Raw genomic sequence first — 16,960 nt, forward strand, 5'->3', positions numbered from 1 at the left:
TGCCAACTGTTTTTATTTGCTAGAACAAATTTAATGAGTAAAATTTATAATTTAACTTAGATTAAATTTCATATATGAATATTAAAGAAAAATAAATAGAAAAAACAAAGGATTCCTCTAATTTTTTGATATGTGTGTCTGTGCATGAGGGTGTGTGTGTGTGTGTGTGGGGGGGTTAACTCACCTCAATGAAGTCATCAGGATGAGTTAACATGTATGCCATGACCCTGGCATCAGTTATTAATTTAACTGTCAGTGTGCCAGTTGAAGCTCTAGGAGCAAGTCTACTCCCAGGTACCTAATAATCCTGTCAGGACCAGAGTTGCATGGATGTTGCATCAAGGGATGGACACTCTACGTACCAGACTTGCTGACCAGATACTTGAAATGACCTATAAACACCTGACACAAAGTTTTCTGCAATATTTAAATAAAAACCAAAATCAAAAAAAGGTTTGTTTTTTTAAACAGACAGAAACATGCTATACATTGAGATATTATCCGTATGATAATATAGTTATTAGTTTCAATCTTCTTTTATTAATAGAATATGCAGCTGACAAAAATACCAAGATCAAAACCAAACCTTTTTTCATTTGAAGTGATATATCATTGGCATAATATGATAGGCCTATATATTTTCATGATATTCATTGTTTTTAAAAATGTCATCTGATCATGATTATCAGATTATAGGACTTTGTTCATGCATGTGGCGTCTGAAAAATTTACGACTATTTTACTTTTTAAATCATAATAAATATCAAAAAAAAAAATAGCCACGGGGGAATAGTTTATTATCTCAAGTCGATCAGGGAATATGTTCTAATCATGTAATATTCCTCCCACGTGGCTAATTATGCAAGTTCATAATACGCATGCGTCACCGGATCCACAATGCCAGGTCATGTCATTGATCAATGAAAGGAAAGTAGACGATGCTGAAGCAGGGTCGGTTTCATGAATGTGGAATAAAACGGTGAAGTATAACCAAGCTTGTAACAAATGGAGGTTAAAAAATGTCAGAGTCTGTAGAAAATTGTCAGAGTTGTGATATCGAACCATTATTTGACGAATTTCCACACATTTGAAGTGAATATATTTGAAACATGAACAGACGAGCTTTGTTCTGCTTTGTGATCAGCTGTGTGCTGCTTCTGGCGCCGGCGGGGATCTCAGCCTCTTCAGAGGCGGGGGAGCACAAGAACGAGACAGAGAGATATAAACTGGTGGTGTTTGATTTTGACCGAGTGGAGCTTCCCCTAGTGATATGTCTGTGGATCCTCATTGTGGCATTAGCCAAAATTGGTCACGAAATATTTATCTTCTTTTAATAAAGTTACCCCTACTATAAAAATACACAAATATTTCGTGACAAGCCCCTGTGGGTACAGAATGGGTGAGAATAGCAGTCTTAAACTGCTAACATGGTCCTTCTGCCTAAATTATATGCTTAAAGGGCTGTGCTCATTCTCAAAAGAAATTCAGGTCCTGAAGAAGGAAAGGCTATACTTTTCAAAAATTATCAATTTAAGTGTCAATGCTGCTGCATTACGTGTGGAGCATTTTCAGAAATTAGCTCTACTCATACTGACAATGATAACCCTCTTCCTCCTCAAAGAATAAATGGTTCAGCTGATAGATTAAATGTGTCCTGATATTCTGTATGCACAATGGATTGTAAAACTTTCTACTAAAACATATTGAATGTATACAGTAATACTGATGTACATAGTTAATACTTAAAATAAATTCCTCTTCCTCAGTATTATCTCTCATCTGTTTACGTATTCTTTACTCAGTGTTTGAGTTTTCGTGACTAATTCCTCAAAGGTGGACCGGTTTCTGAGTAATCCTGGAGTTTTTGTTAGATAAATTTTGAAGAGTAAACATGTTGGGCAACAAAATGATAACTGAAAGATAGCAATAAGAGTTTGACATTTAATCTTTAGAGACAGGGAGATCACAAAAGTCATGTGTCTGTTTATAAAATCATCAATTTTCTTGAGCCAAAACACACATCTAGCAACATAAATTAACAATGAAGTGATTTTTTATTCCCTGTGACTTTAAAATACATTGCATGTTGATAACAGGTATAACAAATTACATTCATAATATAAATAAATCTTCTGTCTCTTAGACACCTAATCATAAGTGTTTTACAGTAGTCACAAGAAAATTTTACATGATTTTACATTGTTGAATTATAAATATTTCAAATGGAATGAAAGTCTGATTCAGAAATCGATTCTAATCAATTTTAAAATGGTAGACTAGAGATTCTAATGGCTTTTAATGGATATTTATTTTTTAAATTTTATGATAGGTACTGATTACATTAACATTATACCATTATTTTCCACAAAATCTTAGTACTGTGTGTTTACAAAAAGAATTCAAACATTAACAACCCTTTCAATTTTTTTTTTCAATTTTCCCTTAAATTTGACCCACTATTGATTGTAAAGAATATTAACCACAGTCAGCAGGTTGCTATATCAGCAAGTTTCACAAACCCACCAATCTTATTATATTGTTTTGTACATATATTTTATGCACAATTTTCTTGTAACATCACTCATTATGAAACTGGTCATTTTAATCTTGAAATCTTTTTGAATCCAATGCAGGATAAAAAAAAAATCAAAACATGAGACAGAGAGATCAAAAACAGTTCTTCCTGAAGAGGTATCCTGTTTAAAATAGATCCAATTATTTTAATATTTAGATACTGATTGATTAAATATTTGCATAAACTTTAACGATATTGCTTACAGTTGAACAACTTATTAAATCCACCCTTTAATAGACTTGGTATGTGCATGTTATCCTGCATTATGAAGATAAACTTTTACTTAAGATTTTCACATATAGCCTGATCTATGCAATAACTGGCTCTAATTTCTGACGAAGACTACAAAACAGAGAATTAGACATTCTCTTTGGTGCTGGGATAGGCTAAGATATGAATCAGAGATCACTTCCTGGGTGATCAGATGTGATTATTTGCTGAGACAGACTATGTAATAAATGTTAATTCTACCCTGGGGTGTGTAGTAAAAAAAATCTTCCCACAAGGGATTGTAGATTTGTTTGTAGTCCTGGCTATGTAGATGTTTTTATCTGACCTAAGGTGCAGTTTTAATCTGCCAAGGAGATGTAATTTTAAGATCTCTTAAGTTTATCATTAAGATTAAAAATTCATGGCAGAACTCTATCCTAGACAAATGTTCGCATCAGTAATTATTGATGTTAAGTGTGAAGTTGTTTGGGGCTCTCCATGTAATATGTGTGAACGTAGATCTCCAAGTAATAAGAGTATGTAAACTGTTCAGTGATAGTCCCGGACTGCCTGCTTATTCCGTAGACACACATAGATAGATATCACACCCTTCGTGTCAAGAATTGTGCAAACAATCATGTTATCTGAGGTGGCTAGTTAACATTTACATTTAAAAAGTTTACTGTGGTATATGTTGGAGAAAATGTGTTCTTCTCAATAAAACCAAGTATAGTCAGTTTTTAGGGTGTGGTGGTGGGAGTGGGAGGTTGAAGGGGATTAACCCCACTCTACAGACTGGTACTGCTTGGTTTCACATTCACTACAAACAAAACAAAGCCTTCAAGTTCAATTCATGTCAACCTAAATGTTCTTTCAAATTAGAAATTATGGTGTCATTAAATTATTCTTTCTTGATAGGGTAATCAGAAAAATCCTTGGACAATTCAGTGTAAAATAAAATAAAATTCATATAGAAATGTCAATTTGCTACCCCAGTTTTGCTGTTTGGTTTTGGACCCATTGGGCCTTGTGTTCTGTTAAGTCTTGGACCCATGGACCTTTTGAACTGTGAAGTCTTTGACCCATGGGCCTTTTGTTCTGTTTTGTCTTGGACCCATGGGCCTTTTGATGGGTGAAGTCTTTAACCCATGGGCCTTTTGTTCTGTTTTGTCTTGGACCCATGGGCCTTTTGATGGTGAGATGGGGCCATGATTATTTTGTTCATGGGACTAGCTGTTTATCAGATGAAAGCAAAAGCAGGATAGTACTGTATAAACAAAAATTGTGTCACTGTTAAAGGGACAGCAATCCAGATTAGTTAATCTGAGTCAAAATTCGAAAAGTACAGTGTACCAGATTATAGGATACCATTTCATGAGTATGATAACTTCTATAATGAAAACAGCTAGCAGTTTGTCCACAGAGAATGCCATTACTTGATCATTTTGTATTAAACAAGAAAAGAAATCATTTCTGTTTGAAAACCATTTAGCAATTAACTAGTAATAACAATGTCACAGCATTCTGAAAATGCAGCATTGAACTATTCCACAGAGGGATGGGGTGGGAGTTTGATTTCCTTCTTAATGATAGAATCTCAAGAAGGTACAATGTACTGGTATTAAGTTCCCACACAAATTTAGGTCAACTTGTGTTTCTTGGTAACACTATGCATTGCTTAAGAAAGCTATTCTCTGATGAAATGCATAGTAATCTTATAAATTTAGAGCAAACATTTTTAATAGGTAGATGTCTGACTGTGTCAATGTTGCCAGAGTCTATATACAAAGCGGATCATACATGCAGGTTTCCTGGCAAGGTGTTGATAGTTGAGCATCGTGCAGGTTTATACACACACCAGGTTTTGATTAGTAATACTAATTATGCCATGTTGGAAATTAAAGGCAGTTTTTTTTGACACTCTGCCTAAGACTTTGTCTTAACAGTGGGTGCACTCTCAAAATCAAACTGAGTGCACTCTGTTGTTCACATAAAACCACTTGTTGCTGAGGCTTGCGTACCAGTGAAAGATATCAAGATCAAATTTTTAGCAGGTTCTTTTTTCTAGTCAACATCCTGGTATTGTTTAATTTAAAAAATAAAAACTTTGGTATTGGAGGAGAATGGGCCACATGGTACCTATAACAACAAAAACAGCTGTTCTAAATGGTATTATAGAAGCCCACACATTGCCATAAGTCAATACTGATGTTTACAGAGGTGTTAATGTTACGGATCAGAATGTATATATAAGGCTTAAATACAAGTCTATGATGTCAACAAAAAGTGTGAAATTTTCCTGTAGAAAGTGAGAAATTGCTCCAAAGTCTCACTTAAGTCAGAGCTGTAATACCATATGATTTTTTTAATCTGGAAACAACAATACATTTAACTCTCTCTGAAACAAGAAGTGTTTATGAAACACTGATGCCATCATATGGCAGCTTATGGCAAGGGTTGAATTTTCTCAAGTGCATGTCAAACTCCAAAGGTCAAGGTCAAAAGTTCAATGTTGGTACCCAAAGGAAGGTCTTGTTACAAGGAATACACCTGTGAAATATGAAAGCCCTAGTTCTAACTGTTCAAAAGTTATGACCAAGGTCAAAGTTTTTAAAAAGTGGGTCAAACTCAGTTCAAGGTCAAAATGTCAAAAATATTTATACCAGCTGAAAGGTCTTGTCACAATAAATACACATGTGATTAAGTATGAAAGCCCTAGCTCCAACTGTTCAAAAGTTATGGTAAAGTTAAAGTGTGGAGTTTTTTTTGTAAAAGTAGGTCAAACTCCAGGGTCAAGGTCAAAAGGTCAAATTTAGTGGTACCTAAATAAAGGTTATGTCACAAAGAATACACCTGTGAAATATGAAGCCATAGGCCAAACCACTCAATAGTTATGGGCTAGGTTAAAGTTGACAACCGACAGAAAAACAAACAGACAGACAGACAGATAGGACAAAAACAATATATACCCCTGGGATCTTTCCATACGGGGGCATAAAAATATCATCTTTGGGATTCTTCCCTTTGGAAGATCCATACAAAGTATTTTCTGGAGAAGGTTTTCTAGTTGCTATAAACCAAAAAAAAATTCTCTAAAAGTATAGAAAGTTGATTGTGTTATGTCTTTAAATTTAAACCTACTAATCCATTAACAGCAATGTTCAGCTCACCCTAGATAATTGCTCAAGTGAGCTTCTCTGATCAAGGAATGCCCTGCTACAGTCTGTGTGTCTGTCTGTATGTGTTAACTGGGTATTGCTTATAAACTTTTCAAGTCTTGATCCTCATCTCTTGACTAGCATAAATTATTCAACTTCAACCAAACTATGCCTCAAAGGAATCAAATTTATTAGGTGATTCATTGATTGATTGTATTATGTTGTTTTAAATTCCATTCAAGAATGTTTCACTAATATAGAGGCATCACTTTATACCGGTGAAGGGCATCAAATTTTGACCTTTACTCCGCACTCACAAATTAGAGGCCTGGTTATTCAAGATACCAGTACTTTCTGTGGACAAACAGCCACTGGTTGTTGCTCTTGCAGAGTTGGTACTCAAAATCTAGGGTTATAAGTGAAATTGTTTAATGTCTTTTACATAAAAAAAAAACTGTTTGACTATTATAAAAAAAAAATAAACTGTGTGACACATTCAAAAAATTGGATTGAAGTTATATCCCTGTAGAAGTTACATGTACAATTATGTAAAACTTATGAAAAATGTGTTTGTTTTTGTTAAGCAAGAAAACAGGATTTACATTTTGAGATGAATTTTTTATAATTAAGTGCCATTTTATGAAAAATGTACTTTGGGCATTAATTTCTCGTCAGGTAATACATATAACTATTTATTGCTATAGTGATTTTACTCTTGGATTAAAAAGATTCTATTTAGCCTCAGAGCAAAATAAAGAAAGTTGAGATTTCTGCTAGCTGAGAGAAGTCGGGAGCTAAAGTGCCTTGTTTGCTAAATCCACCTGTCTCTGTTTGTAATCAAGATTTATATTTCTGTGTAAAATTCAGATCCAGCATGTCACTTTGTGTTGAACGTCTTACCAAAGAAATTGCCAGTTTATCAGTCTAAGGTAAAGACAGCCTTGTTACAGGGCAAGAGGAAATGATCAAGAACCAGTAAAATGTACTTTAAATTACTTTTCCAATAAGCATTAATGAAGCATCAGTTTATTGAATGAAAGATACTGTCACTCAGTCAAAAGATACTGACACTGATAAAAAAAAATGTATAAGAAACTGTAAGAGTTATTCCCCTTTACACAGCATTTAATTTTTAATGTGTATATTCAGAGTATTAGCTTTCACCTATATAAAATTAGATCATTAGACATTAATAATTCTCAAGAAATTGCTAATGGGGACACATGGGTCCAGAGAACTTTCCTATCATGACTTATTTTTATTGCACCATCATTTTAATACAGATGAAATAGGGCTGTGTATTGAGCCAAAAATTTCGATACGATACAATATTTTTTAAAGCGATACGCGATATATTGAATTCTGAAACAAGTCCATCAGAAAAGCTTTCTAAATCTTTTTAATGCATACATTTTATAACAATTAAGTGTTTTATTACCCATTTGAAAATTCTTATCTTATTGTCTTTAAAAATAACACTTCAATTAAAACTTTTCATGACAGTAAAATCATCATGTTAAAAAAAAAATTCTCTTTGTATTTTCTAATAATTATAAAAACTGTGTTATTTCCTAAGAATTATATAATTATTGAAGGTTTTCATTCAAAAAAGTAAAATATAATCTTTGATGATTGAAATTCCCATCTTTTAAACAGAATTTGAAGAAAAAAATATCTGTCCGATACGTATTGGAAGTTACTTTTCGATACGATATTTTTCTTGAATATCGATATGTATCGATATATCGATATATTGATACAGCCCTAAGGTGTAGTTCCTTCAAATACCTTTTTTTTTTTCAATGTTTCACAATTTCTAGTAATCTAGTTAGTGAACTCCATTTAATGAATTCTTTTTTAATTTTTTTTTTCTTGATAAATCATGAATACTAGTATATAGCTACAGATCAAATATAAATCAGGTGATGAGAGATTTGACCAAGATAAGATCTGATGGCAGAATTAATAAAATGTATATACATGTACCAGCATGCCAAAAAACCTTAGATGTAAACCAGCCAATGAACTTCACACTAGGTGTTAAACAGACCCCATCTGATGATATTTAATCCAAGATCTTAATCTGACGTCACTGACAGACGGAAATAGAGGCTGCACTGGATCACAATAAAGAAATGGTTAATTGTAGCTGTACAAAATAATGCAAAGGCTCCAAATTCTGCATACAATCTATTTACATCAGAGAATCTTTTCTTTGTAAAGGATTCATGTCTTTAATTAATATTGGGGTCTGCTGTGATATAATAAAATATGGAGGAGATTTATTATTTCTGACAGTGTCATTTTTTCCCTAAGGAAAATAATGAGATGTATTTTTGTGCCCCAGTAATCAAAGAAACAGGGACGTAGTTTTTGGTCTCTCTGTTTTAATGATTAAAACTAGGGCTTTCATGTTTTCACTTATATGTATTCCTTGTGACAAGACCTTTCTTTTGATCAATACAAAAATTTTTACCTTGACTTACTTTTAAAATATTAACTTAAACCTTGGCCATAACTTATGAACAGTTGGGCTAGCATTTTTATGCACCTGAATTTATCCGGGGCGTATATTGTTTTTGTCCTGTCTGTCTGTTTTTCTGTTTAGCTGTTTGTCTGTTTGTCTGTCTGTTGTCAACTTTAACCTTCGCCATAACTTTTGAATCATGAGAGGTAGAGACTTCATATTTGGTATGCCTACTCCACTAATTAAGCACTTTCAACTGACACCAAGGTCAATGACTTTGTGACCTTGACTGTGACCTATATGCTTATAATAGCTTTTTCGAACTTTTGCCATAACTTTTGAACCATAGGAGATAGAGACTTCATATTTGGTATGCATACTCCACTAATTAAGTTCTTTCAAATACGAACAAGATCAATGACTTTCTGACCTTGACTGTAACCTTTATGCTAAAAAAAGCTTTTTTGAACTTTCGCCATAACTTTTGAACCATAGAAGATAGAGACTTTACATTTGGTATGCATACTCCACTAATTAATTGCTTTCAAATGACACCAATGACAATGGTTATGTGACCTTGACTGTGACCTATTTGCTAAAAATTGCTTTTTAGAACATTGTTCCCATTGGGCGCACAAACACATCTTGTTTACATTTATATTCATTGTAATAAGTATTCTTGGGTACATTTTCGCTAGCCAAGGGTTTCTGATATGCTCCTCTCCTCATAATCCCTTGGCATACGGTGAAGTCAAAAGACGGGATTGTTTTCGTCACGTGATCTCAAATCTATCAGGTACGCACAGATTGCGTCATCGACAGAAATATAGACTCATGTTTAAAAAAAATTTAATCAAAGTTTTTTTCAAGAATAATTAAGAAGCAATAATTGAGTTATGTTTATTTATTATCTATAGTACAAATCTGAAGCTTAAATGTAGATTCTTAATCACATATTTAGAAGATATTGGATGACACCATAGCTATTCACAGAATTGCATGTTATCTTACGGATTGTTGTTTACTTGCGTTTTTCATTCCCGAGATTAAAGAGTCAAGAAGTATCCCGAACGCAAATAACGTCATTTACAAAAAACAATTGCTGATTGGTTGACTGGGTGTACCGAATCCCGAGAAAAAAAACCCAACTTCTATCAACACCATATACCAAGGGATTATGAGGAGAGAAGCGTATCAGAAACCCTTGGCTAGCGAAGATGCTTTGGGTACCATTTGACCACTTTATCTTGCAATATGGAGTTTGGTTCACTTTCTGAACAGTTGGTGCTACTATTAAGGCTTTGTATTTGTACCAGACATTAGTGTTTTTCTTCTGACAAGATCCTTCTTTTAGTACCAACATTTTTGACCTCATGACCTTGACCTCAGAATTTTACCTACTTTTTAAAGACTTTGACCTTATCAATGAGCTGCCAAAGGGCACAAGTTTTTCACAATCACATCTATAGATTTAACTTTTCTTTATACTGAACATTTCTTCCTTTGGCAGTTGAGAATAGGGGATTTCAAAGGAAAATTTTCAGCTAAATTTTACACAGTCAAATTACTAAAAATGATTTTGAATAGCCTTTTGTTGATTCTTGGAAAACTGAAAATTATTTGAAATTTAGAAATTTTACCATTTCAGTATTTTTTCTTCCATTCTGTTGATGTATTACCATAAAATATTTCACTTCTATTTCTAAGCACTCTAATGAATGAATGTAGACTGAATGGCCATTATTATACATAATTGAAGAAATATGAGGCTTCAGTGCTCCCATAAGACCTGCCTTTACCTTGACCTCTACAGCCAATATATTACAGTGGTATTAGCATCACACTCCCATATTGTCTGGTGTAATTGTACTCTTAATCCAAGTACAACTGTATTGCATTGTTTGTGCTGTTACATTGAGTAACAGCTAGAGGTTTTCGCTGAGTGGGGGAACATGACAAGTCAAGGTTGTGTATATATATAGCCAAGGACAGTGCTACTGTATTATGAACTAAGCATAAACACACACTTAATTTAAAATAAAGAAATAGTAACATATACAATTTTAGACAAATGATTTGAATAAAAAATAATACTCCACAAAGAGCTTAACAAAATGTAGTCAGCCATTTACTTATAAGAAGGCAAAATGATCCAAAATATTTGAATGATTCAAAATAAAAAAAGTATTGCTTTCATGTGACCCAATATGCAGTTAATATTATGATTAATTTCATGTGTCTAGACACCAATTAACTCTGAATCTTACACAATTTTTATGTTTTTGATGCATCTAACATCTTTTTTGTGTTGCTTGTGTATATAACTATATTTCACAATTTTTTTGTACCGGTACTTCTTCATTGCAAAAAAACTTATACTGTTACAATAAAAAAAATCCTGACAATCTTCTAAACATCAATGTTAGTTATGTAATAGGTGTCAAGAAATAAAGTATATAAAAAATCCACATCTCACATCAACATATGGTCCATATGAGCAGTGTTAGGTGTCAAGCTTTTGGCAAATAGAGCACAGAAATAATTAAATTTTGATCATTGCTAACATGCATTAATCATTGTTACCACTTAAAAAAAAACATTGTATCTGACATCTTATCTGACTTTTCTCTGCAGCATTCCATTTGAATTCCAAACTTCCGACTGTGATACCAGAGAGTTGTCTCCTCATTGTCATGGGTCTCATCGTAGGAGCTCTCCTTCACTTCACACACATTGCCAGAACCGATGAATATGTCCTCAATGCTGACGTCTTCTTCATTTATCTTCTCCCACCCATTATCTTTGATGCGGGCTACTTCATGCCTGTCCGCGCTTTCTTTGACAACCTTGGGACCATCCTGCTGCTGGCTTTTGTGAACACCTGTATCAGTGCGGGGCTGATCGCCGTGTCCCTGTATGGCATCTCCCTCCTAGGCTGGTTTGGCAGGACCATCAGTATCCTCGACTGCTTTATTTTTAGTAGCCTCATTTCTGCTGTGGACCCAGTCGCGGTCCTTTCTGTGTTTGAGGAAGTCCATGTGAACCAGATGCTTTACATCATCGTGTTTGGTGAATCTCTGCTGAACGACGGAGTCACAGTAGTAAGTCAACCAGATGTGGTGAAAATTTTTTATCATTTGACTTAATCTTATAAAGAGTATAATGATAATTGGAATAATGGTAAAAAAAATTTCTTATACATGTATTTAACTCGTGTTATGGAAGACATACATATTCTTGTGGTATAAATTAAATTGATACTGGCATTTCATTGTAAACATTCACTTTTACAATTATTGCCATCTGATCATCTTTTGATGTACTTAATACCAAATATGGAAAATTTTGTTCCAGGTGTTATATCACATGTTTGAGGGCTTTATTGAGATCGGAGAAGAGAACCTTATTCCTGTCGATATTGTCACTGGTCTGGGCTCGTTCTTTATTGTGGCGCTGGGCGGAACTCTGATCGGAATCGTATTTGGTTTCTTTGGAGGATTCATCACTAAATACACCGAGCACGTTAAAGTCATTGAACCACTCTTTGTTTTCGTCATTGGATACCTGATGTATTTATCTGCCGAAATGTGTCACCTTTCCAGTATTTTAGCGTATGTATCTGAAAATATTTTTTAATCTTCTTTATAAAATGTTGCTCTGGTAAAAGAAATACTTCAGATATTTACAGCTTTTCTTTTTTATTTAAGTTCTGTGTGAGTTTTAGGTGTGTAAATCACAGAGACTTGTCACGTAGGCATATTTCATGAAATGCTAATGCGCTTCATGAAAAATATGCTTACGTGCAAGCCTGTGTGATTTACACACCAATAGTTCACACTAAACTTAAAAACATTCCTTATATCATCCTTTTATTTCCTATCTAGCTTGTAACATGAGCTTTGATTGGTTACAAAGTCGGGTGTAAATTTCTGTACACCCAACTTCAGCCAAGAGTAAAAAAAAATGTGACGTCACAATGCATAGTTTCTATATGATAGAAAGCAAATAACATGACGTCATCATATACATTGTAGGACGTAGTAAATCTTATATCGATAGCCTTCGGCCTCAGGGTGTATGGAATAAAACCTGGGGTAAATCCCAGTACACCCTTGATTGAACCTGGATAACTAATAATATCCCTGCATCATATTGTTACATTTTTACTAACATCTCCATAGCATCATTGAGATGTCACGTTAGCACGAGTTTCTCTGGGTATATTTCTATGCGTGATTAAACAGGAAAATGGTTTCAAATCATTTTCACTGTTGTCTTACTAGAAAAACAGCAAATGTAAGAATTAAAGCATGAAAAGAAATTTTGTTAATAGAATAGGAGTAAATTTTTTCTGGTACTTTACGAGTATTTGTTTATTTTCTGTCTACAAACCAGCAGAACTGATGAAAATAACGATGTCTTTGTGCTCTCCTTTTATTTACCAATGCTGATGAATTCAAAATTCAGTAAAGGAAATTTCATAATTTTCCTTGTTAATTAAATGTTTTTCAATGAAGACAAACTTTTGCACACCTCCACACATCCAGAGTGAAAGATAACAAATGATGTCATGTTTGACCTTTTTCTGTATTGCATTTAGTAATTTGATAATTGGGCATTTCCCTTCCTATGTTGTGTATTAAATTTTTGATGTAAATTTTACAGCCTATCCTTTGGGGGCATAGTCCTGCGTCACTATCTTGAAGCCAATGTCTCCCGTTCCACACGTACCAGCGTACGCTACTTCATGAAGATGTTGGCAAACATCAGCGAGACCATCATCTTCATGTTCCTGGGTCTGTCAGCCATTGTGGACACGCTGGACTGGAATTTGTCGTTTATTTTCTTTGCTCTCCTCTTCTGCCTCATATTCCGAGGTTTAGGTAAAAAATAAATACATATTACATACATATAAACTAAAACCCTAGAATGTTTTTTCAACCTGTAAGGTAGCCTTTTTTAAAAGAAGTTGACATATGATAAACCTGTAGAGTTATAATGAGGAGTCGGCATATAAAGAATGATTAACACACACACACCTCCTCCCCCCTACCCACAGCCCCCAACGGTCCAACCAACCACCAAATACTAATGGAATCACCTTTTGATGAAAAATTTCGAGCTTAGTTGAGGTCAATTAAATATATGTTTTATCTGTAGAAAGCACATTGATGGCCCTGCAATTCTTACTTTGTATCCGGTAATAGGTTGATTTATGTCACAAGTGCATTGCTTGATATAGAATTTCTATTAGAATATTTGATATTTATGCTAAATACCATGGCATGAAATTTATTTTTAGTCCAAAGATAATATGGAAGTTGGAGTATGTTTATAGAAATACAGTACAATACAATACATGTATTATAATGCTCACTTGCAAGTATAAACCTACTCACAAATTAATTCTGTCAACTCAGCAAATTGACAGCAATGCCTGTCTTATACCAGTTTCCACAAACTTTTAGAATCTGAAAACACTTAAAGTAGTTTTTGCTCAACATTGTAATCAAAACATCTTGACTTGTTGAGATTATCATTTGTCCTTTGTAATTGCTTTTTGATTAAGAAGATGACGTATGTGATTAAACATGTTGCCCCCCAAGGTGACACAGTCATGTTTTCTTCACAAAGTAAACAGGATATGGATCGCGAGAGCCAAACAAAAAGCCATATAATAGATAGCAAACAAAAAGAGACATCAAAACAAGAAAAGACACCAAAACTATAAAGTCCACACTAAAATAAACCATCAAGACAAATACAATAAAAAAAATTGTTTTTGCTTTAAAGGAAAAATTATTCTTTTGTTCGTGAATTTGATTCATCACTATTGTAAGTAGTACGTGAGTCTTGATCACAACCAGATATGATACAATGAAGCCATCCCTGGTGTTAATGTGATAATTTGATTTTTCAGGTGTGATGTTTTTGTCGTGGATTCTAAACCGGCGCCGGCTGGTGAAGCTGAGTGGTATTGACCAGTTTATTATGGCATACGGGGGACTTCGAGGGGGCATCGCCTTCTGTCTGGCTCTATCACTGGAGGAGCGATTGGTCCCAGAGAAGAGTCTGTTTGTCACGGCAACCATTGTCATTGTCTTCTTCACCGTGTTTGTTCAGGTAAGTTGGAGTACTGGTTCTGATGAAGTAAATCATTCCTTGGAGTGTCCTTGGTACTTGGCTCTGTTTTAAATCATCATTACTAAGGAATACTGCAACAAGAAAAAAATCAGTGTTTGCTGTCAGATTTATAAAACTTATCTGTAGGATAAATATTAAGTAACATTGACTCAGATGTGGGGATAACTTATCAGATCAGTGAGAGCTTTGAATTTTTGGAATGGAATCTTCAAAACTTTTGTATAATCTCAGGATAGATTTCATCTTTTCACCCAAAATTTGTTAAAAGTGTCTTATTAATTTCAAAAGAGGACCCATGTCCATAAAACATTACATTGTATTGTAATCTTTGTAAAGCCATACAAGGATTTTCCTTACTTATTTCCGTCACTTCATGGTTTTGTTTATAATTTTTGCTCCTTCCACCCTCCCCTCCCTTCCCCCAACTTTTAAGCCAAATACACTTCAGACTCACATATATACTAGGAATTGGAAAATATATCTTTGCCAAAATTAACAAACATTTTTGGGAATATATCCCTAACAATACTGAGTCCTTTCATATGTAGATCTTGGCCCTTATCTAAATCTGGTAGAAGAACAGTGAAATGGACAGAGAAGACACTTTAAGATATAACTTTGGTTTCACCAATAGGGGACAAATACCAAATAAACACTGATTTTATAAACTCTAGTATTTGAATAGAGCATGATGTTGCATTAATTCTGGAAAAATCTATCAGCCTTGTATAGAAATAAACCCTTGAATTGTTGGCTGTCAATCATCATAATTATATTGACAAAGCTGTTAGATGCAGTTTATATAAAGGCTGTTAACGTGACTAGGTATTGTCACTAACTACGTTCTGGATGCTGACGAGGTTTTACAACGTATGTCTATAACCTTATATTCTTTGATCAATATTTCATTAATTTTAATTTTTTGTTGTCTGATTCCTTTACTTTGTAATAGGAGGATGTTTTTTTGTGTGTAAATGTATCATTTTTTGTTTATCTTTGATATTGGAATTCATACAAAATTAAATTGTATGATCTGGATAGAACAGGTATTTCTACAATATGTAGTTTTGTTTCTGTTGAGATGTATGACTGAGTTTTACTGCTGTGAGAGTACTGCTGAGAAGAATATTATGTGTATATATGCGTACATTTATCATATTCTTGTAAGTTTCAATCTATGTATTCATAACTTGACCCATATTTCAGAAGAGAATAACATATTTTTCTGACATACTTTAGGTGTTTTTGAGGTTTTTACATTTCTGAATTACATAAGCTTGTTAAAATGTGGTTTAAGTGCTGTTTGAAATCAGTTTGGTTTTCTCTGGATTTTTGTGAAGTGTGATTGATTAAAAGTCAGAGACAAAGAGATTCACAAGAATGCAGTTTCTTTTTTTTTCGTCAGTTGATGTTTGCTTTCTTGTTTTTAGTTCATCTTTTCCAAAAAATTATTTGACATTTGTCTAATTTCAAGATGCGTTAGATGCACTTGATTACACTCTACATTTGTAGATGTATTTTTTTTTTAATTTGAAACAGTTGTATATGAACATTTAAAGATAAACAAGTATTAAAGCATTTTAAAATTCATAAATATTTAATAATGGAAACATTCCATATTAGAAAGATTTTTTCAACCATGAAGAAAATTATTCATTTGAAATTAACAGCATGTAATTCATTTGTATTTGATTTTTAATTAGTGATTAATTAAGAAATATATTATTCCAAGAGAATGTGAATACATGTACTTTTATCCTAAAGTTCAATAGTTTAAAATTGAAGACTTATGAGATAGTTGATCTCTTGCTTCTAAAGCGGAGGTCAATGATCAGCCAGTTTATGCTTCCAACACCCCAGACCCACAGTTCATTTATTGATCCCATGTCCATTGTAACTAGGCATAGAAAACAAGGCTTTTGTTGCTTTTGTTAAAGTAAATTTACTAGTGCTGTTGACATCAGGAATATAAACTAGGCATAGGGTAAAAGACCGAGGAAAGCACTAGTATCAGCAGTGTTTCTAAATGCTGCTTAGTCCTATATTAAAGTAGAAACAAAACACTGGTGTAGTTGCTGGGACTCGAAGGTAAGGGTAGAGGCTAGCTTTTAGTGACCACTGAGTTCAAATTAATTGTAAGATCTAATTAAGGGTTCATTGTCGAATCATTGATTACTTTGTGTCACCTTAATTGTTTTAATAAAGTTTGGGTAACCAGAAGTCGGCGATTGATCAGGACGCTTAAGATTGCCAATAAATTTATTATTATTAATTTAATCAGCAGAGGCAATATTAAATTAGAGGCAGAACAATGATATTGCATTAAGTCAACCTTTGCAGGAGATGTTTGCCCTTGCATGATTTGGGCTTATGTGCCAGTTAAATGTAAACTTTATATTAACCTGA

The 16,960-nt window shown here is 33.7% G+C and overlaps 1 protein-coding gene across 1 annotated transcript in view; it reads left to right on the plus strand.

Moving 5' to 3' along the window:
* Nucleotides 1-906: 906 nt before the first annotated feature.
* The window catches only part of LOC134271847 (sodium/hydrogen exchanger 3-like), a 28,192-nt gene continuing 12,138 nt past the window's right edge, over nt 907-16,960 (plus strand). Inside the window, exons 1-5 of the mRNA XM_062754058.1 lie at nt 907-1,308; nt 11,045-11,511; nt 11,765-12,021; nt 13,076-13,293; nt 14,331-14,533. Coding sequence (XP_062610042.1) covers nt 1,110-1,308; nt 11,045-11,511; nt 11,765-12,021; nt 13,076-13,293; nt 14,331-14,533 — 1,344 coding nt within the window. The 5' untranslated portion in view covers nt 907-1,109. The remainder of the gene's footprint in view (nt 1,309-11,044; nt 11,512-11,764; nt 12,022-13,075; nt 13,294-14,330; nt 14,534-16,960) is intronic.

The sequence above is a fragment of the Saccostrea cucullata genome, unplaced genomic scaffold (assembly GCF_032062105.1).
Source record: "Saccostrea cucullata isolate Sc308-1 unplaced genomic scaffold, CSIRO_AGI_Scuc_v1 ctg654, whole genome shotgun sequence".
Lineage (NCBI taxonomy): Eukaryota > Metazoa > Mollusca > Bivalvia > Ostreida > Ostreidae > Saccostrea > Saccostrea cuccullata.